Raw genomic sequence first — 27904 nt, forward strand, 5'->3', positions numbered from 1 at the left:
GAGGAGTGTGTGAGGGCTTTCTAAGCGACTGTGTGAGAACCTTGAATTGGGTTCTGAAGAGGAAGGGGAGCCAGTGGAGTGCTTGTAGGAGAGGGGAGGCATATGTAGAGTGTTTGGAGAGAAAGATGAGTCGAGCAGCAGCATTGAGGACAGACTGAAGTGGAGAGAGATGGGAGTTGGAGAGGCCAGATAGGAGGAGGTTACAGTAGTCCAATCTGGAGATGACCAGTGAGTGTATTAGGGTCTTAGTAGCATCCTGGGTGAGAAAGGGTCTGATCCTGGAAATATTTTTGAGATGGAAATGACAGGACATGTGGTTTGAAGGAGAGGGAGGAGTCCAGGATAACTCCAAGACAACGCACTTTGGGGCTAGAGGAGATAGTTGTGCCATCAATTGATAAAGAAATAGTGAGGTTATTTGGTAGGGTGGGAAGATGATCATCTCAGTCTTAGACATATTAAGTTAAAGAATTCGCTGGGACATCCATGAAGAGATAGCAGAGAGACAGTCGGAGATACGAGTGAGGAGAGAGTGCGAGAGGTCAGGGGAGGAAAAGTAGACCCGAGTATCATCAGCATAGAGATGATAATGGAGGTCAAAAGAGCTGATGAGTTGACCTAGAGATGATGTATAGAGGGAGAATAGGAGTGGTCCAAGAACAGAACCTTGGGGAACACCTACTGTAAGAGGATGTGAGAGAGAAGAGGAGTCATGAGAGGAGACAGAGAAGGATCACTTAGAGAGTTAGGAGGACAGCCAAGAGAGGGCAGTGTCATGTAGACCAAGGGAGTGAAGGATTTGCAGCAGGAGAGGGTGGTCCACAGTGTCAAAAGCAGCAGAGAGGTAGAGGCGAATGAGCGGAGAGTAGTGGCCTTTGGATTTGGCAACAAGGAGGTCATTGCTGACGTTTGTGAGGGCAGTTTCAGTGGAGTGGAGAGAACGGAAGCCAGACTGAAAAAGGTCAAGGAGCGAGTGGGAGGAAATAAAGGTGGTAAGGTGGTTGTAAACAATAAGCTTAAGGATTTTGGATGCAAAAGGGAGGAGAGAGATGGGTCGGTATTTGGTAAGAGTGTTAGGATCAAGGGTAGGTTTTTTAAGAATGGGGGAGACAAGGGCATGTTTGAATGCAGAAGGGAAAGTACCAGATGAGAGGGAGAGATTGAGAAGGTGGGCAAGATGGGAGGTGGGTACACACTAGACGATGTTTTAAACGATATCGCTGATAACAACAAATCAATTTAGTTTTATCGTCCAGTGTGTTCGCACTATATCATTAATGATGCACGCTCCCACAGGTCATTAATGAAATCCCTAATTGTATGTACTTGCAGTACAATCTGGGGATATCGTTAGTGATGCCATGCTGCCGAATGCAGCATGGCCCCGCTACCCCCCCCCTCGCGTTGTATGTGGTTGCCGGCAGCCCCGCCGGGGTATGCACTTACCAATGCCGGCACCCCCGCCGGGTCCGCCACATCTGACGTCGCTGGGTGCACACATCATCTGGTGTGTACCCAGCTTTATAGTTTATATAACATGTGACATTTATTTTTAGTGCCACCTAGATTTATCGGGAATGTTTTAGAAGATGTGAAGGTGAAAGAAAAAAGCCATGTGACATTTACATGCGAAGCAACAGGTAATTATGGGACATTTTATGTCTGTAATCATTCAACATTTGGGAACTAAAGAAACAAAGATAAAAAGTACAAACTTATAATAATGAGGCTCTGTATCACCATTTGGCTCATAATAATACAGCAATGTTTCAATTCTGCAAAAAAGATGTCTTTTACTTAAACATACAGTATAGTTATCAGTTTATAGTTAATACCAAAATGTATATGAAAAAAATCTCCTTAGGATCTAATTAACATGCACTATTCTAATGCTTTTCTATAGTACCCAGCAGGCATAGGGCCTGATTCAGAGTTGTATGCTAATGCCATTGCAGCTGCCACCCCATAAGCAGCTGCTGTGCAACATGATAGAAATATCGCAGACGCAGAGGATAGTATAGATGGGGCCACCTGCGGATTTACAAATCTAAGCATCTGTGTAAAAGACGAAGCATCAGTCACAGACCATTCGATTATCGCAGTTTGCTTTGGGCAACTTCATCACTTTAACTCTCTCCAAGACTTGATACATTACCCCCGTAGACTTTAAGCTCACACTGTCAAAGGTGCATAGACAAATTTTAAACAAATACTTTATTAATATCAAACATTGAGTAAAGTTTGCAAGTTTCTGTGCTCACACACACTTCTGCCACACTAGCTTTTGTCTATCGATATGTGTATATGGGTTGTTTATTTCTTCTTAGTGCAAATGGAGATGTGCTGGATTTGCATAGAAAATGTCAGGTCCCTGTGTCTATTATAGAAATAACATTGCAACTTCATTTAGGTAATCCTGTACCACAGATAACATGGCTGAAAGATGGACAGCCTTTGCAGGAGGACAGCCATCATCGACTTGAAAATTGGGGACAGAATTTTCAAATTACCAGTACTATAGTATCAGACACAGGAAGATATATGTGTGTTGCTTCCAATATAGCAGGGGATAAAAGCAGAAGCTTTAGTCTTGGTGTTATGGGTAAGCATGATATTTTTCTTATATTTCCATTATAAAGTATCAAAAAATTACAATCATGTCAACCAAAGAATACATCTGTCCATTGAACCTAGATATCGATCACTTGACACGAGCAGTATATAGGTTTTCATGGGCTGGTAACTTATATTGCTAAACGGTTAAATAGGTTTTCATGGGCTGGTAACTTATATTGCTAAACGGTTATATGGGTTTTCATGGGCTGGTAACTTATATTGCTAAACGGTTATTTGGGTTTATGGGCTGGTAATTAATATTGCTAAACGGTTATATGGGTTTTCATGGGCTGTTAACTATTATTGCTAAACGGTTATATGGGTTTTTATGGGCTGGTAACTAATATTGCTAAACGGTTATATGGGTTTTCATGGGCTGGTAACTAATATTGCTAAATGGTTATATGGGTTTTCATGGGCTGGTAACGATATTGCTAAGTGGTTATATGGGTTTTCATAGGCTGATAACTAATATTGCTAATTGGTTATATGGGTATTCATGGGCTGGTAACTTATATTGCTAAACCGTTATATTGGTTTTCAGTTTTCATAGGCTGGTAACTAATATTGCTAATTGGTTATATGGGTTTTCATAGGCTGGGAACTAATATTGCTAATTGGTTATATGGGTTTTCATGGGCTGGTAACTAATATTGCTAAACGGTTATATGGGTTTTCATGGTTTGGTAACTAATATTGCTAAACGGTTATATGGGTTTTCATGGGCTGGTAACTAATATTGCTAAACGGTTATATGGGTTTTTATAGGCTGGTAACTAATATTGCTAAACGGTTATATGGGTTTTCATGGGCTGGTATCTCTTATTGCTAAATGCTTATATGGGTTTTCATGGGCTGGTAACTTATATTGCTAAACCGTTATATTGGTTTTCACTTTTCATTGGCTGGTAACTAATATTGCTAATTGGTTATATGGGTTTTCATGGGCTGGTAACTAATATTGCTAATGGTTATATGGGTTTTCATGGGCTGGTAACGAATATTGCTAAACGGTTATATGGGGTTTCATGGGCTTGTAACCAATATTGCTAAACTGTTATATGGGTTCTCCTGGTTTGGTAACTTATATTGCTAAACGGTTATATGGGTTTTCATGGGCTGGTAAATAATATTGCTAAACGGCTATATGGGTTTTTCATGGGCTGGTAACCAATATTGCTAAACGGTTATATGGGTTTTCATGGTTTGGTAACTAATATTGCTAAATGGTTATATGGGTTTTCATGAGCTGATAACGATATTGCTAAGTGGTTATATGGGTTTTCATAGGCTGATAACTAATATTGCTAATTGGTTATATGGGTTTTCATGGGCTGGTAACTTATATTGCTAAACCATTATATTGGTTTTCGCTTTTCATAGGCTGGTAACTAATATTGCTAATTGGTTATATGGGTTTTCATGGGCTGATAACTAATATTGCTAAATGGTTATATGGGTTTTTCATGGGCTGGTAACGAATATTGCTAAACGGTTATATGAGTTTTCATGGGCTGGTAACTAATATTGCTAAACGGTTATATGGTGTCGAAGCTGGATTATTGGCTGAGACAAGATCAGTTTAAAATTGAATCGCAGCGACACCATCTTGCGACTGGCCGCAAGATGCCATTTTAGATAAACTCACACTTTAGTACATGTGGCGATATTACTATTAGCATCATGCGATTGCATCTGTGACCATCGCCATAAGTTACGGCGATTCATCGAAAGCCCATTTCATGACTTTACGTAGTTTGGGTGCTCTGGATAAAGTGTATATTATTATAATTCCCCTAAAGAATATATTTCAGAAATGGCTGTACAGTATGTCAAAATTGGATAGCATTAGCTAAACAGAGCAAATGGCCATGTGACAACTAGCCTGTGTAGACAAGCTTCCTGGACATATCGTCTGCTCTCACTCCAGATGGCCCTGCTCGAATACAGCAAGAGGGTCGTTTGTAGCACCTTACATTAGCAGGCTTCCTACAATAAAATACCTTCAAAGCCAAGAGTGTTATCTGAGGTTTGGGTCTTGTAGCTGTGCTAATTTGCATTTACACAAGAACCTGGGAGATCAAAGGACTGTACTTTTGAGCCTGGGAAGGGTGGGGACTGCTGAGAGAGGGGGGCATGTGGAACTATAATGCTCAGCATTCCACACTGCTAGGTGTTCACTTTGTTTAAGTGAGATTTAAGTGCACCATTTCTCATACACACATTAATATGTACAATTGCGCTGTTAACTTATCGCATATTAGCGAATGCATAAGATCCTGTATGAAAACGCTGTTTATTAGCTTCATGCGCACGCATCTGCCCCAAGTTAACTAGCGTCTTTACATCACACCCCGCATACTTACACATTACATATTCACATAAAAGGTTTAATAAGCTTTAAAGTATAAGATTTAAGTTTGTTCATTTAGCATAAATGCTGTGAAATAAAGATTATTTGGTAACTAAGGTTTTACACATGATAAGTAAGCCGTGATTGGTATTGTACTGATGCGTATTCTTTCAACAGTATTCCGGTACCATCGGTGTGGAGATCGCATCATGCATTCTCAACTTATGGACCGCAGAGACTTCAAGCAACAAAATGTACATTATATGAACAACTGTTAGGATGATTGCATGAGGCAGGAAACCAGAGACCCCCAGTTGTTAGAGGCTGGGTTGTGTCTATTTGTATCAACCTGTTAAATGCCTTGTAACATATGCCCTCTCCTTTAGGACCAATGGTATTAGCAGCAAACTTCTCTATTGTGTTGTTTATTTCTGGGTGGTATAAATATGTGTGCTCTGACCCTGGGTTCCTAGTCTTTGTGCTGAATGCTGATTGACGAGGGGTTTCTTGCTGATGCCTAACATCTGGACCAGAGAGCGCTGTGTATGTATAATTGTACTTGGGTCTGTATAATCTCTTTGCGCTAAGATTATATGAGGATCATAGTGTGTAACTGCTGTACTTTTACTTGAATAATACTTTGTGCTTTGGAACCACATGTTCTATGTCTGGAGTCTTTATTTACTGGATGACTGCATACGCAAATTAGCGTCATCCTTAGAGGTTTATAGGAAGGATATTAGAAGGTATAGGCAGGGGTATATAGAGGTTCAAAGGCAGTATCCTTAGTTGGGAGCTCATAGTGAAGTCACTTACCTACTCACACGGCACATACGGTTATCGATATCTCAGCAAAGGGTGGAGTTGCCACATGCAGGGTTTACCTGCAACCGCTTTGTGCTGAAGATCGCTATCCATTTTCGTGTGAGCCAAGGAAGCTGACTAGAATCCAGGGACAAGAAAGGAAAAAGTTTGTTTTCCTTTGTTGATAGAACCTTACATTTAAAGGGGTGCCGCAGTATTGAACACACGGCTGAGTCGCAGTTTTGCGCACAGTAAAGATGTACTTTTGCGTACGCAGCTAAAAAGTTGTCATACGGTTGTGTGGTAGTCGCATTATTGTGTATGTGAGTGGTCGCACAATAGCGTATACGTACTTCCGGTTGTGCTGCCACGTGTTTAAATAAAGCCGTTGAGGTTTACATTTTTCAATTCTTATCAATATGTGGGTTAACGTGTATTTTTCTGCACAGGAACAAGTGTGTAACAGTGCGTATTTGTTGGTAGGGGTAACTTGTTCCCTACAGTTAGAGGTACCGTATGACCTTTTAGGGCTAAGTGCTAGTCGCTTGGTCAGCAGCTTACCGTTCTATACACAGTAGCAGGTGTACATGTTGTCTTTGTTGTAGAAAGGTGCGTGGAAGTAGCCGACTTAAACTTCCATAGGTGTGGAAGTTGCCTTACTAAATCTTATCCGGGTGTGGAAGTTGCCTTTTTCAAATCTTATCCAGGTGTGTGGGTGCTGCTGTTTAAATCGTCCACAGGTAAGTGAAAGTATCTTGATTGTCTTTCACCAGTTTAAATGTTTATTGAAAAGCATAGGAGTTGTCTCAGAATGGGGGCTATGCAAACAATAGAGATGTTAGACAATGATGTGCTGCTAATGGAAGCGCCGTTTGGATCGGCCTGTCATATTATGCATACTAAGTACGATACTTATGCGATAAGGTATTGTGATGTATGGTTTAAAATGACGATGAAGAGTGTTAGACCGTTTCCCAGAATTGGTAGTTTTGATAAAAATGTACTAGATAATGTCCGGGATCACATCAGTCTGATGCGCTCCCGAGAGAAAAATGTCAAATATTATGAATGTTTAAAGTTGTGGCAGCATGAAGGGGATGCGTGGCTTAAAAATGTGCAAGCAACACAAACTAACATTGCGGGCACATTACCAGAGAATACATCCACGACGCTGAATTGCAATACGGGCGAGCAGCAAAAGGTAGCATTGTGGAGAGTATTGCCAGCAGTTCACGCTCACCACCCCCACCTTATGTGGATGGAGGTGCAAGTACAGTTACCAAAAATACCCATAAAAATGTAACAAACAATTTGTACCCTCTCTTAAGCAACTATAAAGAAAACGTTCATGATGTGGATGATAAGCCTATTGTAATGTCTGCCATTTCCCATGCTGTACAGATGATAGATGCTGCATCACAACAATCACGAGTGGTGCCGTCATCTCCATCGGTAACACCCTCTGCACCCATAGAGGAAGTTGTTAATACCATACGTAGCAGCAACAGATTAAACCCCCATACAGGTAACAAGGTCAAAGGTAGCAGTGCTACCGGTCTGCATCCCATTCGGACAATAACCGTTCCGAATGGAAATGCAGATGCGCACGGTGTAGTGCCCATGAGGGAAGTAGTAATGCATTGTCCCTGGACAAGAGCAGAACTAAATTCCATCATAAATGATTTCCCCGATCCCAAAAAGGAACTAGCCAAATGTCAAAGATTTTTGAGAAATTTGGGTAGTTCTCATGAGCCAACTAGCAAAGATTGGTGTGTGGTGTTAATGGCCTGTCTACCACGCAATACCGACGTGACAAAATTTATCACGGATTGTGTATTGGATGGTGACATTCCCTTAACAGACCAAGTAAACCAAGGTAACATTTCCCGCATTGTAACTCAATTGGGTATATAGTTTCCGGTAGTAGTTAACTGGAACAAAATTTTCACCATTAAGCAAAAGGAGAGTGGATCTGCAGAAGATTATTGCGACCGGGCTCTGCAGGCTATCACCCAGTACACTGGGTTAGAAGATATTAAAGATAGCACTCGCCACAGGGGGATGATAGTCACGGTACTCATGGACGGTCTGAAAGAGAATTTAAAGACTCGGGTTCAGACCTCACAACCTGGCTGGAGGGGAGTCACAATAGATACACTCATAGAATCTGCCATAGAACATGATAAAAACATCTCAAAGAAGAGAGAGACCCAGAGCAAAAAACACATGGCTGTCAGTATACAAGCTCTGGAGGGAATGACGGTAACATCACAGCCAACAGACACACTTGCATCTGCACACACACTTACACCTGAACAGTTATATGCCCTCACTAACCCCACGCAACAACAAACACAGCTCTATTCCACAAACCCTATACAACCACAGGTCCCATACTACTCACAAACCTCATATCCCCCACAATACCCTTACCATCCCTATCCTTACCCATATCCACCACCTTTACCCTCTGCTCAAACCTCACAACAACACATGTCTTCACCCGATCCATGAACATGTTTTAATTGTAAACAAACAGGACACTTAAGTAGAAACTGTACAGTAAAAAGAGTATGAACCCCAAATCAAGGAAGACCTGGACATCCCCATAAGGGATATGCGCAGAGACCAGCAAATGTCCAGCAGGCACCAGCTCCAATTGTGGCCGTAAATGCTTTATTGGAGAATGGTAGCCAACGCTAGGGGTCAGGTCATACCTGTAGTCTACAGATAGTCAGGTTAACGGGAAGTACTAGGGAAGAACCGGTCATGATGGTTGATGTAGCTGGTACTGAATATCCTTTTCTTGTAGACACAGGGGTGACCAGGTCAGTGATAAAATCCCCCGTTAATTTACAGGTGACCAACGAGACACTACCAACAATGGGTGTAACAGGTAAAGTTTAACATTATCCTTTGACAAAGTCCACAGAGGTTACTATTGGGCCGTTGCATACCAGGCATTCTTTCCTTCTGGCTGCTGAGACTCCTACTAAACTGCTGGGTAGATACTTGTTATTTAAGATGGGATGTGTTATCTATTGCACCCCTGATGGTGTATTTTTAGATAACCCAGAGAGAGTTGCACACGAGGTGCGGGATATGTTGGACACTCCCCAAAGGATAATGTATCACACTACAAGTTTAAATGAAAATCCATCTCAGGTAGATGAAATGTTGTCCCAAATTCCAGATTCCCTTTGGACTAAGGATGGACAGGACACTGGATTAATGGCAAACGTAAGTCCTGTAATGGTAAATTTAAAAAGCGGTAGGCAAGCTCCAAAAATTCCCCAATACCCACTAAAACAGGAGGTAGAATTAGGGGTTTTTCCAATAATTGAGCGATTATTGCAACAGGGAATTTTAGTTCGTACAGCTAGTGTAGCCAACAGTCCCATCTTCCCGGTGAAGAAGAGTGGTGGGAGGGGTTATAGGCTGGTACAAGACCTTAGAGGTGTTAATAAGGTAGTAGAGAGCCAATTCCCTGTAGTGCCAAATCCAGCTGTCATCCTGATGCAGATCCCACCAAATGCAACCCATTTCACTGTCATTGACCTCTGTTCTGCTTTCTTCTCTGTGCCTTTCCACCCTGACTGTCAGTATCTATTCGCATTTACATACAGAGGTGTACAATACACATGGACACGGTTACCCCAAGGTTTCATGGACAGCCCCAGTATCTTCTCCCAGGCATTGCACGACTGTTTACAATCTTTTCAACCTGCCAATGGATCTGTTCTAAATCAATATGTGGACGATTTATTGCTATGTTCTGACTCATTTATGTCATGTTTGAATGATACTAAACTTTTGTTGCTTCATCTCTCGCATACAGGACACAAGGTGGCTAAGGACAAACTACAGCCGTGCCAATCCAGAGTAAAATATTTGGGACACTGCCTAACCCAGAGGTTATGACATCTTACAAATGATAGAATCCAGGCCATACAGAACATGACACTGCCGCAGAATCAACAGCAAATTCGTACCTTCTTGGGAATGTGTGGATACTGTAGAATGTGGATCCCAGGTTTTTCTATTTTGGCCTTGCCTTTACAGGAATTAATCTCTTCCTCAAAGCCCAATCGTGTCATACACACAGAGGAAACAGAGCAGGCTTTTCTTAATCTTAAGGATAGTCTGACAAAAGCTCCTGCATTGGGAATACCTGATTATGAAAAACCTTTTGATTTGTATTGTACGGAAGCCGATGGTTGTGCTGCAGGTGTCCTTATACAAAAACATGGTGATGGCAGTAGGCCCGTAGCATACTACAGTGCCCAATTGGACACTGTGGCAAGATCACTCCCCACTTGTTTGTGAAGTGTAGCAGCTACCGCTTTATTGGTGAGTAATAGTGAGGACGTAGTATTGGGTCATGATATGATTGTCTACACTCCCCATGCTATATCTGCTCTGTTGAACTCAGCTCAAGCCAGACACCTCTCTTCTGCTAGATTTACAAAATGGGAACTAGCTCTAATTGCAGCCGCAAACATCACTGTTAAACATTACAGCACGCTGAATCCAGCAACGTATTTACCATATGTACAACATGATGTACAAAGGGTGGAAGGAGGCGAGTTGCTGGCGGGTGGTGAGTTCAGCGGACATAATGATACGCACGATTGTATGGAATATCTGAATCAGACCTTTACTGCTAGACCTGACATACACGACACACCTTTGGAGAATGTGGATGTGACTTTTTATACGGATGGGAGTTGTCATAGACAAACAGACACAGGTGAATTATGTACAGGTTATGCTGTTGTAAATGACACAGACATCATAGAAGCTTAACCTCTTGGTCCTCCTCACTCAGCCCAGGTGGCAGAGTTAGTAGCACTAACTAGAGCGTGTTAACTGGCAGCAGGCAAATCTGCTAACATTTACACTGATTCGAGGTATGCGTTAGGGGTGGTGCACGAATTTGGGGCTCTATGGCGTCTGAGAAATTTTATGACAGCAGCAGGCACACCAGTTGCACATTCCCGACACATAAAACATCTTTTAGAAGCAATCCAACTGCCCAAAGCGGTGGCAATAATTAAAAGTAAGGCCCATACATGTGAGGATGATCCGGTGTCACTGGGCAACAACAGAACTGATGAAGCTGCAAAATGGGCAGCAGGGTTAAAAATGTTTTCTCCCACTGAAAAAATTATGTCTTTCCAAACAATTGCTATGCTGAAATTAATTGAGATGCAAAATTTGTGTTCAATTCAGGAAAAGTCCATTTGGAAGTCCAAGGGATGTGGGCAAGAGTCCTCCGGGCTCTGGAGGGACAGACAAGGTAAACTAGTAGCCCCCAAGGCATATTACCCCATCCTGGCTGAGGCAGCACACGGTCTGACTCATCTGGGAAAACAAGGTATGTGCAAGTTGGTGAGAGCATACTGGTGCGCACCAGGTTTTTCTTCACAAGCAGAAAAGATAGCAATGTCCTGTCTGACCTGCTTGAGGAAGAACATAGGGAAAGCGATCCCTACCGAACCGTCCCACATTCCACCGACTGATGGACCTTTCCAGGTGATACAAATTGATTTCATCCAATTACCACCCTGCAGGAATCTTAAGTATGTATTAGTGTGCACTGATGTATTTTCTAATTGGGTTGAGGCCTACCCAGTGGCCACTAATACTGCTGCGTTTACTGCCAAGAAAATAGTTCAGGAATTTGTATGCAGGAACGGTATCCCTAAATTCATTGAGAGTGACAGGGGTACTCATTTCACAGGTGATGATTTTCAAAATATGTCTAAGCTGATGGGTATTAATAGCCGACTTCACACCCCCTACCGACCGCAAGCCAGTGCCAAGGTAGAGAGGATGAACGGGACTATTAAAAATAAGTTAAGTAAAATCATGTCAGAGACTGGACTAGGATGGCCAGAAGCATTACCTTCGGTCCTACATAGCATAAGGACCACTCCTAGACCCCCTCTAAATCTGTCCCCATTTGAAATACTGTTCGGTAGACAACCTCATTTGATTATAAGTCCACAGGAAGACTTGAAGGGTAACAACGAGGTAACTGTAAAGTATCTTCTATCAATGAGTAAGCAGTTAAAGCAACAATAGCAGAAACTGAAATTGTTGTCTAATGATATGCCTGAAACTAACTGTCATGATGTTGAACCAGGAGAATATGTTATGATCAGAAATTTCTTGCGTTCAGGTTGTTTGACTGATCGGTGGGAAGGTCCGTACCAGGTGCTGCTGACAAGTACTACATCTTTGAAGGTGGCTGAGAGAGATACCTGGGTCCATTCCACTCACTGCAAAAAGGTCAATCAACCGGTGGAGAAACAAGTCGGAGACAAGGCTGATAGCGTGGACCTGTCGCTCGCGAGTTTGTTCCGGGAGAATTGAAAAGGTCGTAGTGTCCACTGTCTTTCACCTCCAGAATGCCAGTGTCAGAGCACGGAGTTGTTTGAAGACATCGACGGGTAAGCCTCACACGCGGGACGCCATGGCTACACAGGCACACCCCCCACCAGACTGTGTCACAGCACCACTATTTAGGTAACGTATGGGTTACATATGGAGAGGTGCCTAGTAATCTAGGTCTCCTCACATCCCTACCTACAGCGGGGTGACTCTGATCAGGATTCCCAGAGGTGACAGATACCATAATACAGAATATCCACAAGGATATATCACTCACCCAATTATTTTATTTACATCACTGTTGTTGACTACATACTAACTAGAGTGTAACGTAGTTAATTACGGAAGGTAACCCCCTCAAAGGGCACACCTATTACCCATATCCCACTGCTGGACATTTTATATGCTATAGAGGAGACGTAGGTTGTTCTTAAGGGACACGGATAGAGACACCCTAAAGGAGTCTCTAATTTTTCCCATATAACCATCTACATTTAGAACTTTTTACAGCTACTATGGACATTGTAGCATTGTGTTTCCCATAAATAAAATAATACTGTATACATTCTTTTTCATTCTTTTTTAATATTTTTTTTTTATTATTATTATTTTTTATTTCTTATAGAGATCAATATCGCCATAATGGACGGGCTTGCTGTGTTCACTTCCATATTCTCTTTTAGAGTGTTCACCATCCTGGTCGGTTCGGGAATATCCAGTTTCTGTGATGGGAGACCACTTGAGGAAATGGGAGCTGATGGCAGTGCTGATGGAGTGGAGTCAGGAGGAGTGCAATGCCAATCAGGGGAGTGTCTGACCAATCTTAGTACTGTTATTTTTAAGAGAGCTGTCATTCCGGATACTCGGGAACGTTGTGGAGGTTTATCGTCTGAAGATTCCTGTTTTTGTGAACTTTGTGGGTCCCTAGTTGATGAGAACTGTATCCAACAGTGCCAACCTAATTATAACCCATACTGGTGTGGGTATCCTTTAGAGGATTATCATAGCATGGTAGGCAAAGTGTTAAATCAAACTGATTGCTGGGTGTGTTCACATGTGCCACAGGGACAGCATAATGTAGGGTTGGTGCCATTTCCGCGGAATATCACGGAAATTTTAGAATTACAGAAAGGGAAAACATTGGATGGAAAATTCCTCCCATCCAAACCACCTCATTTCAAACTCTATCAATTCCAAGTAGATAGATCACTTCTGTGTTTAAACATAACCAACCCCAATAAACCTGGGAGTTGGGAAGTGACAGGGAATAATCAGACGATGACCTTCTCACAAAGAGCTGATAATGAGTCCACAAAACCATGATCTGTTACGCTCAATTAAATCTAGTGGGAAACATTTTAGGTAACGGTATACATTGAGTTCCACCAAAGAAATTATTGGTAAGGTGCCAGATGGTTATTGTGCTAAAATAATACAGCCAGAAACTTGCTTGTACCAGATGGAAGACCCAGAAATAAGATTGTTTGCAAGGGAAATGTGCTTAATGATAATGATGCATACCATTCCTTATGTTCTCCCTGATAATGTATATTTTATATGTGGAAGAAAAGCGTATAAGTGGCTCTCCCCAAGTTCCGAAGGTTTGTGTTACCTGGGAAGAGTAGTCCCAGAAGTTATGACTCTCACACATGTTGAAATGCTTGGTATACATAAAAACACACCGTCACCATATCTTCACACACAATATGAACACAGAGGCAAACGAAATATGATACCCGGTGACGTGCACAAAGCCACTCAGTTAATTAGTGAGACAACTGGCTTTCAAGTTTTAGTCGCATTGGATCCCACCAGGATCGCTCGGGGTACATTAAACTTTAGATATATTCAGGAACTTGCTAAATTGATAGATAATATCACCGAGATGTACGATGACACATTCAGGTATACAGGGAGAGAATTGCAAGCGTACAAGAAAGAACTGGTGCAACGCAGGCTAGTGTTAAATTATTTAACTGCTGTTACTGGAGGGTATTGCGTAACATTGACCACCCAATTTGGAGTAAAATGTTGCACCTATGTCACAAATGATACCAGCGACCCTAAGGAAGTGATAGACCGGAAGATGGATGAAATTCTGCAGCTAAAATGGGAGTTTCGTAAGAACCATAACGCTTCAGTGGCTGAAGTAGGGGAGAAGATAGAAGGATGGGTTTCATGGCTGAACCCAGTGAAATGGTTCTCAGGTCTAGAGGAATGGGTCGAGGAAGTGATCGCCAGCATCGGCAAATTCTTAATCCTTATACTGATTGTCATCATAATAATTGGCATATGTGTCCGGTGTGTTCCTATTGTGTTGAAGTGTGGAAAATGTAAAAATAGAGTAAAACGAAAGAACGAAATTATGATGGTGGTCAGTATGAATACTGAGGTAAATACAGAACTGCATTACAACCCTGAACTAGGAAATACCATAATTTAATGTATTATATTTAGACATGAATAGAATGTATTATTGAAATGTTATTTTGAAACACCTCAGATAATGTAAAGTCTCAAATTTCCCCTTCAAGACTGCCTTTATAGGACTGGTGTATCCCCACACCTTTCACATGATCTTCCAAGATCTGTGCGTATAATAGTAGTTTTATGTCCCCACTCAGAGACACATTATTGATGGATTAAGAACCACCTTGTGCCATCCCATAATAACACTAAATAGTATATAAATGTAAGCCTAAATTATATTTTAAAATCACATTGTGATAGCCTGTTGTTCGCTATCAAAGGGTGGACTGTCGAAGCTGGATTATTGGCAGAGACAAGTTCAGTTTAAAATTGAATCGCAGCGACACCATCATGCGACTGGCCGCAAGACGCCATCTTGGAAATGAGATCGCAAGACGCCATTTTGCGAATGGCCGCATAATCGCCATTTTAGATAAACTCACACTTTAGTACATGTGGCAATATTACTATTAGCATCATGCGATTGCATCTGTGACCATCGCCATAAGTTACGGTGATTCATCAAAAGCCCATTTCATGACTTTATGTAGTTTGGGTGCTCTGGATAAAGTGTATATTATAATTCCCCTAAAGGATATATTTCAGAAATGGCTATACAGTATGTCAAAATTGGATTGCATTAGCTAAACAGAGCAAATGGCCATGTGACAACTAGCCTGTGTAGACAAGCTTCCTGGACATAACGTCTGCTCTCACTCCAGGTGGCCCTGCTTAAATACAGCAAGAGGGTCATTTGTAGCACCTTACATTAGCAGGCTTCCTACAATAAAATACCTTCAAAGCCAAGAGTGTTATCTGAGGGTCTTGTAGCTGTGCTAATATGCATTTACACAAGAACCTGGGAGAATAAAGGACTGTACTTTTGAGCCTGCGAAGGGTGGGGGCTCCTGAGAGAGGGGGGCATGTGGAACTATAATGCTTAGCATTCCACACTGCTAGGTGTTCACTTAGTTTAAGTGAGATTTAAGTGCACCATTTCTCATACACACATTAATACGCACAATTGCGCTGTTAACTAATTGCATATTAGTGAATGCAAAAGATTCTGTATGAAAATGCTGTTTATTAGCTTTATGCGCATGCATCTGCCCCAAGTTAACTAGCGTCTTTACATCACACCCCGCATACTTACACATTACATATTCACATAAAAGGTTTAATAAGCTTTAAAGTATAAGATTTAAGTTTGTTCATTTAGCATAAATGCTGTGAAATAAAGATTATTTGGTAACTAAGGTTTTACACATGATAAGTAAGCCGTGATTGGTATTGTACTGATGCGTACTCTTTCAACAGTATTCCGGTACCATCGGTGTGGAGATCGCATCATGCATTCTCAACTTATGGACCGCGGACACTTCGAGCAACAAAATGTACATTATATGAACAACTGTTAGGATGATTGCATGAGGCAGGAAACCAGAGACTCCCAGTTGTTAGAGGCTGGGTTGTGTCTATTTGAATCAACCTGTTAAATGCCTTGTAACATATGCCCTCTCCTTTAGGACCAATGGTATTAGCAATAAATTTCTCTATTGTGTTGTTTATTTCTGGGAGGTATAAATATGTGTGCTCTGACCCTGGGTTCCCAGTCTTTGTGCTGAATGCTGATTGACGAGGGGTTTCTTGCTGATGCCTAACATCTGGACTAGAGAGCGCTGCGTATGTATAATTGTACTTGGGTCTGTATAATCTCTTTGCGCTAAGATTATATCAGGATCATAGTGTGTAACTGCTGTACTTTTACTTGAATAATACTTTGTGCTTTGGAACCACATGTTCTATGTCTGGAGTCTTTATTTACTGGATGACTGCATACGCAAATTAGCGTCATCCTTAGAGGTTTATAGGAAGGATATTAGAAGGTATAGGCAGGGGTATATAGAGGTTCAAAGGCAGTATCCTTAATGGGTTTTCATGGTTTTGTAACTAATATTGCTAAACGGTTATATGGGTTTTCATGGGCTGGTAACTAATATTGCTAAATGGTTATATGGGTTTTCATGGGATAGTAACTAATATTGCTAAACAGTTATATGGGTTTTTAGAGGCTGGTAACTAATATTGCTAAACGGTTATATGGGTTTTCATGGGCTTGTATCTATTATTGCTAAACGCTTATATGGGTTTTCCTGGGCTGGTATCTATTATTGCTAAACTGGTATATGGGTTTTCATGGGCTGGTAACTTATATTGCTAAACCGTTATATTGGTTTTCACTTTTCATAGGCTGGCAACTAATATTGCTAATTGGTTATATGGGTTTTCATGGACTGGTAACTAATATTGCTAAACGGTTATATGGGTTTTCATGGGCTGGTAATGAATATTGCTAAATGGTTATATGGGTTTTCATGGGCTGGTAACTAATATTGCTAAACAGTTATATGGGTTTTCCTGGTTTGGTAACTAATATTGCTAAACTGTTATATGGGTTTATGGGCTGGTAACTAATATTGCTAAACGGTTCTATGGATTTTTATGGGCTGGTATCTGTTATTGCTAAACGGTTATATGGGTTTTCATGGGCTGGTATCTATTATTACTAAACTGGTATATGGGTTTTCATGGGCTGGTAACTTATATTGCTAAACCATTATATTGGTTTTCACTTTTCATAGGCTGGTAACTAATATTGCTAATTGGTTATATGGGTTTTCATGGGCTGGTAACTTATATTGCTAACAGTTATTTTGGTTTTCACTTTCATAGGCTGGTAACTAATATTGCTAATTGGTTATATGGGTTTTCATGGGCTGGTAACTAATATTGCTAATTGGTTAAATGGGTTTTCATGGGCTGGTAACGAATATTGCTAAACGGTTATACGGGTTTTCATGGGCTGGTAACTAATATTGCTAAACGGTTATATGGGTTTTCATGGTTTGGTAACTAATATTGCTAAATGGTTATATGGGTTTTCATGGGCTGGTAACTAATATTGCTAAACGGTTATATGGGTTTTCATTTCATGGTTTGGTAACTAATACTGCTAAACGGTTATATGGGTTTTCATGGTTTGGTAACTAATATTGCTAAACCGTTATATTGGTTTTCCTGGGCTGATAACTAAAATTGCTAAATGGTTATATGGGTTTTCATGGAATGGTAACTAATATTGCTAAACGGTTATATGGGTTTTCATGGTTTGGTAACTAATATTGCTAAACGGTTATATGGGTTTTCATGGTTTGGTAACTAACATTGCTAAATGGTTATATGGGTTTTCATGGTTTGGTAACTAATATTGCTAAATGGTTATATGGGTTTTCATGGAATGGTAACTAATATTGCTAAACGGTTATATGGGTTTTCATGGTTTGGTAACTAATATTGCTAAACGGTTATATGGGTTTTCATGGTTTGGTAACTAATATTGCTAAATGGTTATATGGGTTTTCATGAGTTGGTAACTAATATTGCTAAATGGTTATATGGGTTTTCATGGGCTGGTAACTAATACCCCTTTTACACCGGAGCTGAAACTCTGGTTTTTGAAGGGTTAACCCGGGCAGCTTCCTGGTGTAAAAGGGGAGAGAGTTGGATCGCCGGGTCGAGTGACCTGGCAATCCAACCCAGGTAACTAGCAGGGTTTAACACGGGCATAGCCCGTGAAAAACCCTGCTGTGAGAACAGCGCACTCCAGGTCACGATGACCTGGAGTGCTCTGCTAGCCGGCCAATTGGTCCGGCTTCAGTGGCGCTTGGAGATGACGTCATCTCCAAGCGACCACTTTCACACTGCAAAAGCCGGGTCTATGCAGACCCGACTGCGGTGTGAGCGGCGCTGACTCGGGAATATCCTGAGTCGGCGCCGGCAAAATTCCGGGTCTGATCCGGATAGGAACTTTGTTCCAACTCCGGGTCAGACCCGGAATTTAGGTGGAAAAGGGGTATAATACTGCTAAACGGTTATATGGGTTTTCATGGTTTGGTAACTAATATTGCTAAACGGTTATATGGGTTTTCATGGTTTGGCAACTAATATTGCTAAACGGTTATATGGGTTTTCATGGTTTGGTAACTAATATTGCTAAACGGTTATATGGGTTTTCATGGTTTGGTAACTAATATTGCTAAACGGTTATATGGGTTTTCATGGTTTGGTAACTAATATTGCTAAACGGTTATATGGGTTTTCATGGTTTGGTAACTAATATTGCTAAACGGTTATAAGGGTTTTCATGGTTTGGTAACTAATATTGCTAAACGGTTATATGGGTTTTCATGGTTTGGTAACTAATATTGCTAAACGGTTATATGGGTTTTCATGGGCTGGTAACTAATATTGCTAAATGGTTATATGGGTTTTCATGGAATGGTAACTAATATTGCTAAACAGTTATATGGGTTTTCATGGAATGGTAACTAATATTACTAAACTGGTATATGGGTTTTCATGGGCTGGTAACTTATATTGCTAAACCATTATATTGGTTTTCACTTTTCATAGGCTGGTAACTAATATTGCTAATTGGTTATATGGGTTTTCATGGGCTGGTAACTTATATTGCTAACAGTTATTTTGGTTTTCACTTTCAAAGGCTGGTAACTAATATTGCTAATTGGTTACATGGGTTTTCATGGGCTGGTAACTAATATTGCTAATTGGTTATATGGGTTTTCATGGGCTGGTAACGAATATTGCTAAACGGTTATACGGGTTTTCATGGGCTGGTAACTAATATTGCTAAACGGTTATATGGGTTTTCATGGTTTGGTAACTAATATTGCTAAATGGTTATATGGGTTTTCATGGGCTGGTAACTAATATTGCTAAACGGTTATACGGGTTTTCATGGGCTGGTAACTAATATTGCTAAACGGTTATATGGGTTTTCATGGTTTGGTAACTAATATTGCTAAACAGTTATATGGGTTTTCATTTCATGGTTTGGTAACTAATATTGCTAAACGGTTATATGGGTTTTCATGGTTTGGTAACTAATATTGCTAAACCGTTATATTGGTTTTCATGGGCTGATAACTAATATTGCTAAATGGTTATATGGGTTTTCATGGAATGGTAACTAATATTGCTAATCGGTTATATTGGTTTTCATGGTTTGGTAACTAATATTGCTAAACGGTTATATGGGTTTTCATGGTTTGGTAACTAATATTGCTAAATGGTTATATGGGTTTTCATGGTTTGGTAACTAATATTGCTAAATGGTTATATGGGTTTTCATGGAATGGTAACTAATATTGCTAAACGGTTATATGGGTTTTCATGGTTTGGTAACTAATATTGCTAAATGGTTATATGGGTTTTCATGAGTTGGTAACTAATATTGCTAAATGGTTATATGGGTTTTCATGGGCTGGTAACTAATACCCCTTTTACACCGGAGCGGAAACTCTGGTTTTTGAAGGGTTAACCCGGGCAGCTCCCTGGTGTAAAAGGGGAGAGAGTTGGATCGCTGGGTCGAGTGACCTGGCAATTCAACCCAGGTAACTAGCAGGGTTTAACACGGGCGTAGCCCGTGAAAAACCCTGCTGTGAGAACAGCGCACTCCAGGTCACGATGACCTGGAGTGCTCTGCTAGCCAGCCAATTGGTCTGGCTTCAGTGGCGCTTGGAGATGACTTCATCTCCAAGCGACCACTTTCACACCGCAAAAGCCGGGTCTATGCAGACCCGACTGCGGTGTGAGCGGCGCTGACTCGGGAATATCCTGAGTCGGCGCCGGCAAAATTCCGGGTCTGATCCGGATAGGAACTTTGTTCCAACTCCGGGTCAGACCCGGAATTTAGGTGGAAAAGGGGTATAATACTGTTAAACGGTTATATGGGTTTTCATGGTTTGGTAACTAATATTGCTAAACGGTTATATGGGTTTTCATGGTTTGGCAACTAATATTGCTAAACGGTTATATGGGTTTTCATGGTTTGGTAACTAATATTGCTAAACGGTTATATGGGTTTTCATGGTTTGGTAACTAATATTGCTAAACGGTTATATGGGTTTTCATGGTTTGGTAACTAATATTGCTAAACGGTTATATGGGTTTTCATGGTTTGGTAACTAATATTGCTAAACGGTTATAAGGGTTTTCATGGTTTGGTAACTAATATTGCTAAACGGTTATATGGGTTTTCATGGTTTGGTAACTAATATTGCTAAACGGTTATATGGGTTTTCATGGGCTGGTAACTAATATTGCTAAATGGTTATATGGGTTTTCATGGAATGGTAACTAATATTGCTAAACAGTTATATGGGTTTTCATGGAATGGTAACTAATATTGCTAAACGGTTATATGGGTTTTCATGGTTTGGTAACTAATATTGCTAAACGTTTATATGGGTTTTCATAGTTTGGTAACTAATATTGCTAAACGGTTATAAGGGTTTTCATGGTTTGGTAACTAATATTGCTAAACGGTTATATGGGTTTTCATGGTTTGGTAACTAATATTGCTAAACGGTTATATGGGTTTTCATGGGCTGGTAACTAATATTGCTAAATGGTTATATGGGTTTTCATGGAATGGTAACTAATATTGCTAAACAGTTATATGGGTTTTCATGGAATGGTAACTAATATTGCTAAACGGTTATATGGGTTTTCATGGTTTGGTAACTAATATTGCTAAACGTTTATATGGGTTTTCATAGTTTGGTAACTAATATTGCTAAACGGTTATATGGGTTTTCATTGTTTGGTAACTAATATTGCTAAATGATTATATGGGTTTTCGTGGGCCAGTAACTAATATTGCTAAACGGTTATATGGGTTTTTATGGGCCGGTAACTAATATTGCTAAATGGTTATATTGGTTTTCGTGGTTTGGTAACTAATATTGCTAAACGGTTATATGGGTTTTCGTGGGCCGGTAACTAATATTGCTAAACGGTTATATGGGTTTTCGTGGGCCGGTAACTAATATTGCTAAAGGGTGCTGAATCTAACAAATCTTCTTTTTTACAGTTTCTCCAACAATCTCTGGTGCCAGAACTGAGGAATCTCCAGAGGATGTAACTGTTATTCTGCACAGCTCAGTGTCACTATCCTGCGATGTTCACTCCCATCCTCCGGCCACCATATCCTGGCATAAAGATGGAAATAAGGTCCAATCAAAAGATAATGTCAGAATTCTTCCAGGTGAAATCTTTTTTTTTTTTTATAAAAAATCTAAAATCTAAAATTTAAATGAAAAAAAATGAGACACTTATTTATTCCAATCAATGCACGGATATTAATACAAAATTTTGAACATTTTTCAAGTTTTTAATGGTATATTTTGAAGTCCAGAGGATAATGAATTATTAGGATATTCTTGCAGGTTGCTGGGCTGCCATTATCACAATGTCACAATTTGTGTTCGCAGTTAACAAAGTGTCATGGAAATTATGCAGTAGGTAGGAAAGTCCTGATACAGTGATAATGATACTGCAGCCTCTCTTCTCACTCATCCACTAAATGGGCCTCCAATAATGGGCCTCCACTACTGGGCCTCTACTGATGGGCCTCCACTACTGGGCAACAACCTGTAAGGCAGTGCTTGCAGTAGGGTATGGTCTGCCACAAGTGCTGCGTATGGGTCCGATAGTACCCGATGGTACTGATGGTTGCATACACTTCCTGGAGATGACGTGCGTAAGTGGGCATCTTAAGACAGGCTGGTCGGCGTCTGCATACACAAAGGGATCGCATGCCAAGACATAGTGGGCATGCTAAAGCCTTGCTGCTCGATCGCCTGCCTTGCTGAATTTGCATACGCATTGAGCGAGCGAACGTATCTAGCGAGCGGGTCTGAATCGAGCCCCATTTATTAAACCTTGGATTGAGATAAAGTGGATGGAGATAAAGTACTAACCAATCAGCTCCTAACTGTAATTTTTCAAACAGCCTGTAAAATGACAGGATCTAATTGGTCGGTACTTTATCTCCATCCACGTTGCCTCTCTCCTAGGCTTAGTATATAGACCCCTTACATACCAAAAATTGCTGAGTTGTAATTCTAAATAGCTATGTGAGCTCACCCTAGTAGTGTTCTACTTATAGTAAATTACAAAAATGACTACTGGGCAAGGTAAGCAAAAAAGTGCACTTCCAGTGGCGTATCTATAATGGGTGCAGAATGTGCTGCACACACGGGCACCTGGGTCCAAGGGAGCCCACACCCGCACACCCTGCTCCCATTTATTCAGTACTTACCTCTTTGGACTCCCATGTCAGCAGTAGCAGCGCTGTACAGTTCAATGGCAAAATGGCGCGGTGGCCAGTTTCCTGGTATTTTGCGCATGCGCAGTAGGGAAATCACTGTGAAAATGGCTGCCGCACTATTTCCCTGGTGACCTGCGCATGTGCAGTAGACTCTGACAAAGCACTAGAGTCTATTAGTGCCCGGAATCTACTGCTGCGCGCAGTGTGCTGCTAGCTGCCGGTTAGAAAGGAGGAGGCCCCAGACAGAGACTGCACACGTGCCCACTCCTCTCTTAGGGCCTGATTCAGAGCCGCTCGTAAGCGGCTGCTCGTTCGTTCCGAGCGATGTTTGCACAACTGCACATGCGTACGGATCGTAATACTCATGTGCGAACCAGTCAGTGCGTCCAAAAATCGTTTGTTCGCTAAATAGCGAATGCCTGCTATTTTGAGTGACAGAATGAGGCGTATGTGGGTGGTAACAGGGGAAGGTGCTTGAAAATGGGGAGTGGAGATCCGAACGCAGGCGTGCTTAAAGGTCAAAACGGGCGTTTTATGGGTGTGCATAATTAATACAGCAGCGTCATTGACCACGTCACTGGGTTATTTTATAGTCAGAACTGCTCACATGATTGCCGTAGGAAAAACCAACCACAAGAATAGCGAGCAGTTCAGACGCTGGTCGATGTACTCGATTAATCTAATAAATAGCGGACATGACGTAGGATGCGAGCGGCCAGGGGGCATAGTTTTCCAAAAAACGACCGCATGTTTTGTACGCTCGTTCAGACCTAGAGGCGTGAACAGACCGCAAAGAGCGAACGGTTCATTTGAATAGCCACCCCTTTTTTCTGAACGAGCGAGCGCAAATAGCGTCCGGCTCTGAATCAGGCCCTTAGTTCGCCCCCAGTACATCTTCATATAGATGTAGGCATGCAGCTACTTCTTCACCTCCTTCTATAGGCAGAACTGACATGAGAACAATGACGTGTATGATTTTGTGGTCATATTTTTTTTTACCTGGCTGGGTGTAAGTGGGTGTAAGTGGGTATAAGTGGGTGTAAGTGCACCTGGCCATATAATATGCCTGATGTAAACCTGGCGCATATGCTACTATTACAGAGCTGCATGCTTATGAGAGATTATTTTAGACGCACATGAATCCAACTCAGTATCAGCCTCTACAAGGCTGATTATAGATCCCCTATAATGTATCAGTCTCTAGCCATAGGGACATAAATTCATACTCTTTTGGCGGGGGCATTACAATAAACAATTCTTATATAAAACCATTGAATTGTTTTGCTTTATAACATGTACTTTTATTTTGATGAAATGTACCATGCCCTTTTTGTGTACTATTTCTTTAGCAGACCTGTTTTGTATATTCCTAAATGCCAGCTGCAATTCTTTGCACTTACATGCAAATTGTTTAGGTTTGGAAATGTTGTGGAACAAAAAGCATACAGTACAATATTCCAAGGGGGGCTGCAAGAGGTGAGAGGGTTATGGCACTACCAATAGCATCATTGCAAACCCACCCCCCACTGCTCAATGCTGCGATTTAGCCATGGTGACGTGATTTGCTGAGAATACTTTGCATCAACCATCAGAACCGCCCACTTCAGTGAAGTGTGCGGGATAGAGGAGGCTGGTCCTGGTCTATACTGGGAGAGCTCTCTAATTCTATAGAGTAGGCAAGTACTGTATGCTTATAAGTAATATACAGCATGAGAATTCCCTCTTGTGTCAGCTCTCACCTTTTGTCACATCTTGCAACAAGGATGCAGAGTAAATGTTGCTTTTATCTAGGCGGACGTACTCTTCAGATCTTAAGAGCTCAAGAAGGCAGTTCTGGGAAATACAGCTGCATCGCATTTAATGAGGCCGGAGTTGCTGAACATCATTATAATCTGAAAGTCTACAGTAAGTAATTTTAGCATTTTGCAGTGCAATATTCATTGACTAAATGGGGCATATTGACTATAGAGCTCTTGTTCTTCCTTCCAGCTCCCCCCCGAATTACAAAGGATGATCTTAAAGGAACTGGAATATTTTCAAGGCAGGTGAAAGCCAAAGTAAACACAAACTTTACACTTGAATGTGATGTGAAAGCATTCCCGCTGGCCTCAGTCACATGGTACAAAGACGGACAGGTCTGTTACTATTTGCTTCTCTCCACTTCATCTATTTCTTTATATTTCTTTGGCTTATAGATCATTTCTGCATAATTCCTGCTAATGCCTGTAGATATATTATATACGCTACCTTTTCTTGATGCTGTATTACAATTACATACATTTTTGTTCACCAATTTAAATTGGCTTAGAACAGGGATCTGAGCGGGAATACAAATGAGAAGCGATGATATCAGTGATCATGACTTCTCATTGGTTGTCCTGCTCACACCCTCCTCCAACATGTTACAGTGCCAGCTTTCATTTGGGGCCATGAGGCTAACCAGGGAGCCTGTGGAAAACCGTTCTGCATGGAGCAAATCCCATATCTGGAAAGGGGCAGCAGCCATTAAGTTCCCCCACCCCCCACACCTCTTCAGGTTTCAGTAAAACTTTATGATCTCATATTTAATAAGCAATCATAATAACATGAATTGTGAACAATAATTAAACAAACCTACTTGCTGAATTTATGGTGCTTGGCAAAACCCTTGCTAGATTGAAAACAGACAAAGTAATTATGTTCAGCATAGCCATGAGGTCCAGCCAAAATTCCCGTTATTCTAATTTGATGCTAATTTGACAAAAAAAAAGATAGCTTTGCTAAATAACAATCTTTTTTAACAGATACCATAAATATAATTTGTGGCCTAGGTACCCAGAAGCAAACTAATAATTCACTCTGGGAACCATCCACACTTGTCAAACACTAAACATATGCACAGTGACATGATACATGCAGATGTATTCTACAATTGTTATCTATACTGACTACTGAGTAACACTGGCTTCTAAATATAATGTAATAATATTTAACTTTTAAAGATTATGAACTCTTTTTACATTCCTTGTTTTACTTAAAAAATACCCACAAATAATAACCCAAAAGGCTTATATTAAAATTAGTAATTTTTATTTAAATTTGTGAAGTCAAATAAACCTCCTATAAAAAGCATAGCATACATAGTAACATGACAGAGTAAAATTTTAGAACAGGTTAGTCTAGTCAGGATGTATATATGGTTCTAAATCATATAAGGAGAACATACCAAGAACCCCAAGGCGCCATTCGGGCACTCATACCGAAAAGATAAAAGAGACACAGCAAATAACACAAGACATTTCACACAATTACCCCACCAATATAAATAGTCATATATCAGGATACAAAAAAATATCCCCCCAAAAAACCAAACACATCTACCAAATTAACATAACTAAACAAAGTCATTCTAAACAAACCGTTCCCATAGCCCCCACCCTGTATAACCTAACCCCAACCTACAGTAGATATACCAAAAGGCTTACCTTATCTTTATACATAAGCCAATAGAAAATACATTTTTGACTTGGATTTCTTAAGGGAAATAGTCACTTGTATAAGAAATCACGGGAAGTGTGTTTTGCACCTGCTCTGTACTTGCTGTAGTGCCAATCTAACATGACAATACAGAATTTACAACACACATACATTGGACAGAAATCTCACATCATCTGTGCTGTGTAGGCCCTCAATTATTATCATCACAAAAATTTTGTAGTTCAATAACCATCAACAATACATCCATGCAATCAAAGACAGCAGTGATTGCTGGGACTTGTTGTTCCACAGGAGTATTTATTCTTGTTTTTAATTACTACATAAGAGGAGCTGAAACGTTTCAATTATTCAACATGGACTGGTTGGGCCTCTTTGTTTAGCTTTATGTAGGGAATTAAGCCCTGTGAAGAAAACATACTTGTCTTCTCTCCCAGAAAGTCAGATGGACTCCTGAAATTTTGAAGAGTCCCATGGATTTCTGGAAGAGTATGTTACCTTTCTGCACTAGTAAAATGGATGGGCTGGGAGCGTGACTAAAACAATTCCCGGGGGAAAATATTTAAAAGCGGCCACCATCCAATACTGCAGCACAAGGCGATTGCTGGTTTTTCATTTTGGAAGACATGCCATTAGACATAATTATATTTATACAATTAACCACATCTTCAGATTATATATATATATATTTTGCTGTAACTAATATCTGGTGTAAAGGTAGTTGCTATATATATATATAATATATATATATATATATATATCAGTGGCGTAACTAGGGTATTTGGAGCCCAGGGCAAATTTGAAAAGGAGCCCCCCCTCCCCTCCGATGTGCGCGCGCTGCAAAAAAATGGGCGTGGTCACTTAAAATGGGCGTGTCAACATGACACACCCCTTTATTTTCACACTGAACATTCCTATCCATATGCACCTTAACCCCAGTAGTACCCCTTATACAGTACCCACAGTATGCAGTTGTGGTCCCTCTTATGCAGGCCCATAGTAGTGCCCCTTATACAGTATCCCCAGTAGTGGTGCCCCTTATACAGCCCCCAATTAATTCCCCTTACTCAGTACCCCCAGTAGTGGCCCCCCCAAATGCAGTGCCCCATGTAGTGTTCCCCCTTATTCAGTGCCCCCAGTAGCAGTCCCCACAATGCAGTGCGCCCAGTAGCGGTATCCCCTTATGCAGTGCCCTTTATATAGTGCCACCAGTAGTAGTCCCCCCCCCCCCCCTATGCAGTGCCCTTTATATAGTGCACCCAGCAGTAGTCCGCCCCCATGCAGTTTTCCCAGTAGTGGTCCCCCTTATGCAGGCACCCAGTAGTGATCCCCCCTATCCAGTGCCCCCTGTAGTTGCCCCCCTATCCAGTGCCCTTCCTATTATTGCCCCCAGTAGTTGTCCCCCCAGTGCAGTGCCTCTAGTAGGAGGCCCTTTTTATAATTCCCCCCAAGTAGTAGTCCCTAGTAGAGGTTCCCCCTCCCGATTAAGTGCCCCCAGTAGTAGCCCCCCCAGTAGAGGTCCTCCCAATAATGGTGCCCCCAGTAGTAGCCACCCCTCCCCCGTTGTGCCCCCACCCCCAGTAAAGGTCCCCCCAGTA

At 41.1% G+C, this 27904-nt stretch overlaps 1 protein-coding gene across 1 annotated transcript in view; it reads left to right on the forward strand.

The window, feature by feature from the left end:
* Window positions 1–27904, forward strand: part of HMCN1 (hemicentin 1) — a 563772-nt gene that overhangs the window by 249442 nt on the left and 286426 nt on the right. Inside the window, exons 49-53 of the mRNA XM_088453882.1 lie at window positions 1557–1640; window positions 2411–2602; window positions 21594–21767; window positions 24624–24737; window positions 24822–24967. Of these exons, the coding sequence (XP_088310008.1) occupies window positions 1557–1640; window positions 2411–2602; window positions 21594–21767; window positions 24624–24737; window positions 24822–24967 (710 nt within the window). The remainder of the gene's footprint in view (window positions 1–1556; window positions 1641–2410; window positions 2603–21593; window positions 21768–24623; window positions 24738–24821; window positions 24968–27904) is intronic.

The sequence above is a fragment of the Taudactylus pleione genome, unplaced genomic scaffold, assembly GCF_031769625.1.
Source record: "Taudactylus pleione unplaced genomic scaffold, aTauple2 ptg000602l, whole genome shotgun sequence".
Classification (NCBI taxonomy): Eukaryota; Metazoa; Chordata; class Amphibia; order Anura; family Myobatrachidae; genus Taudactylus; species Taudactylus pleione.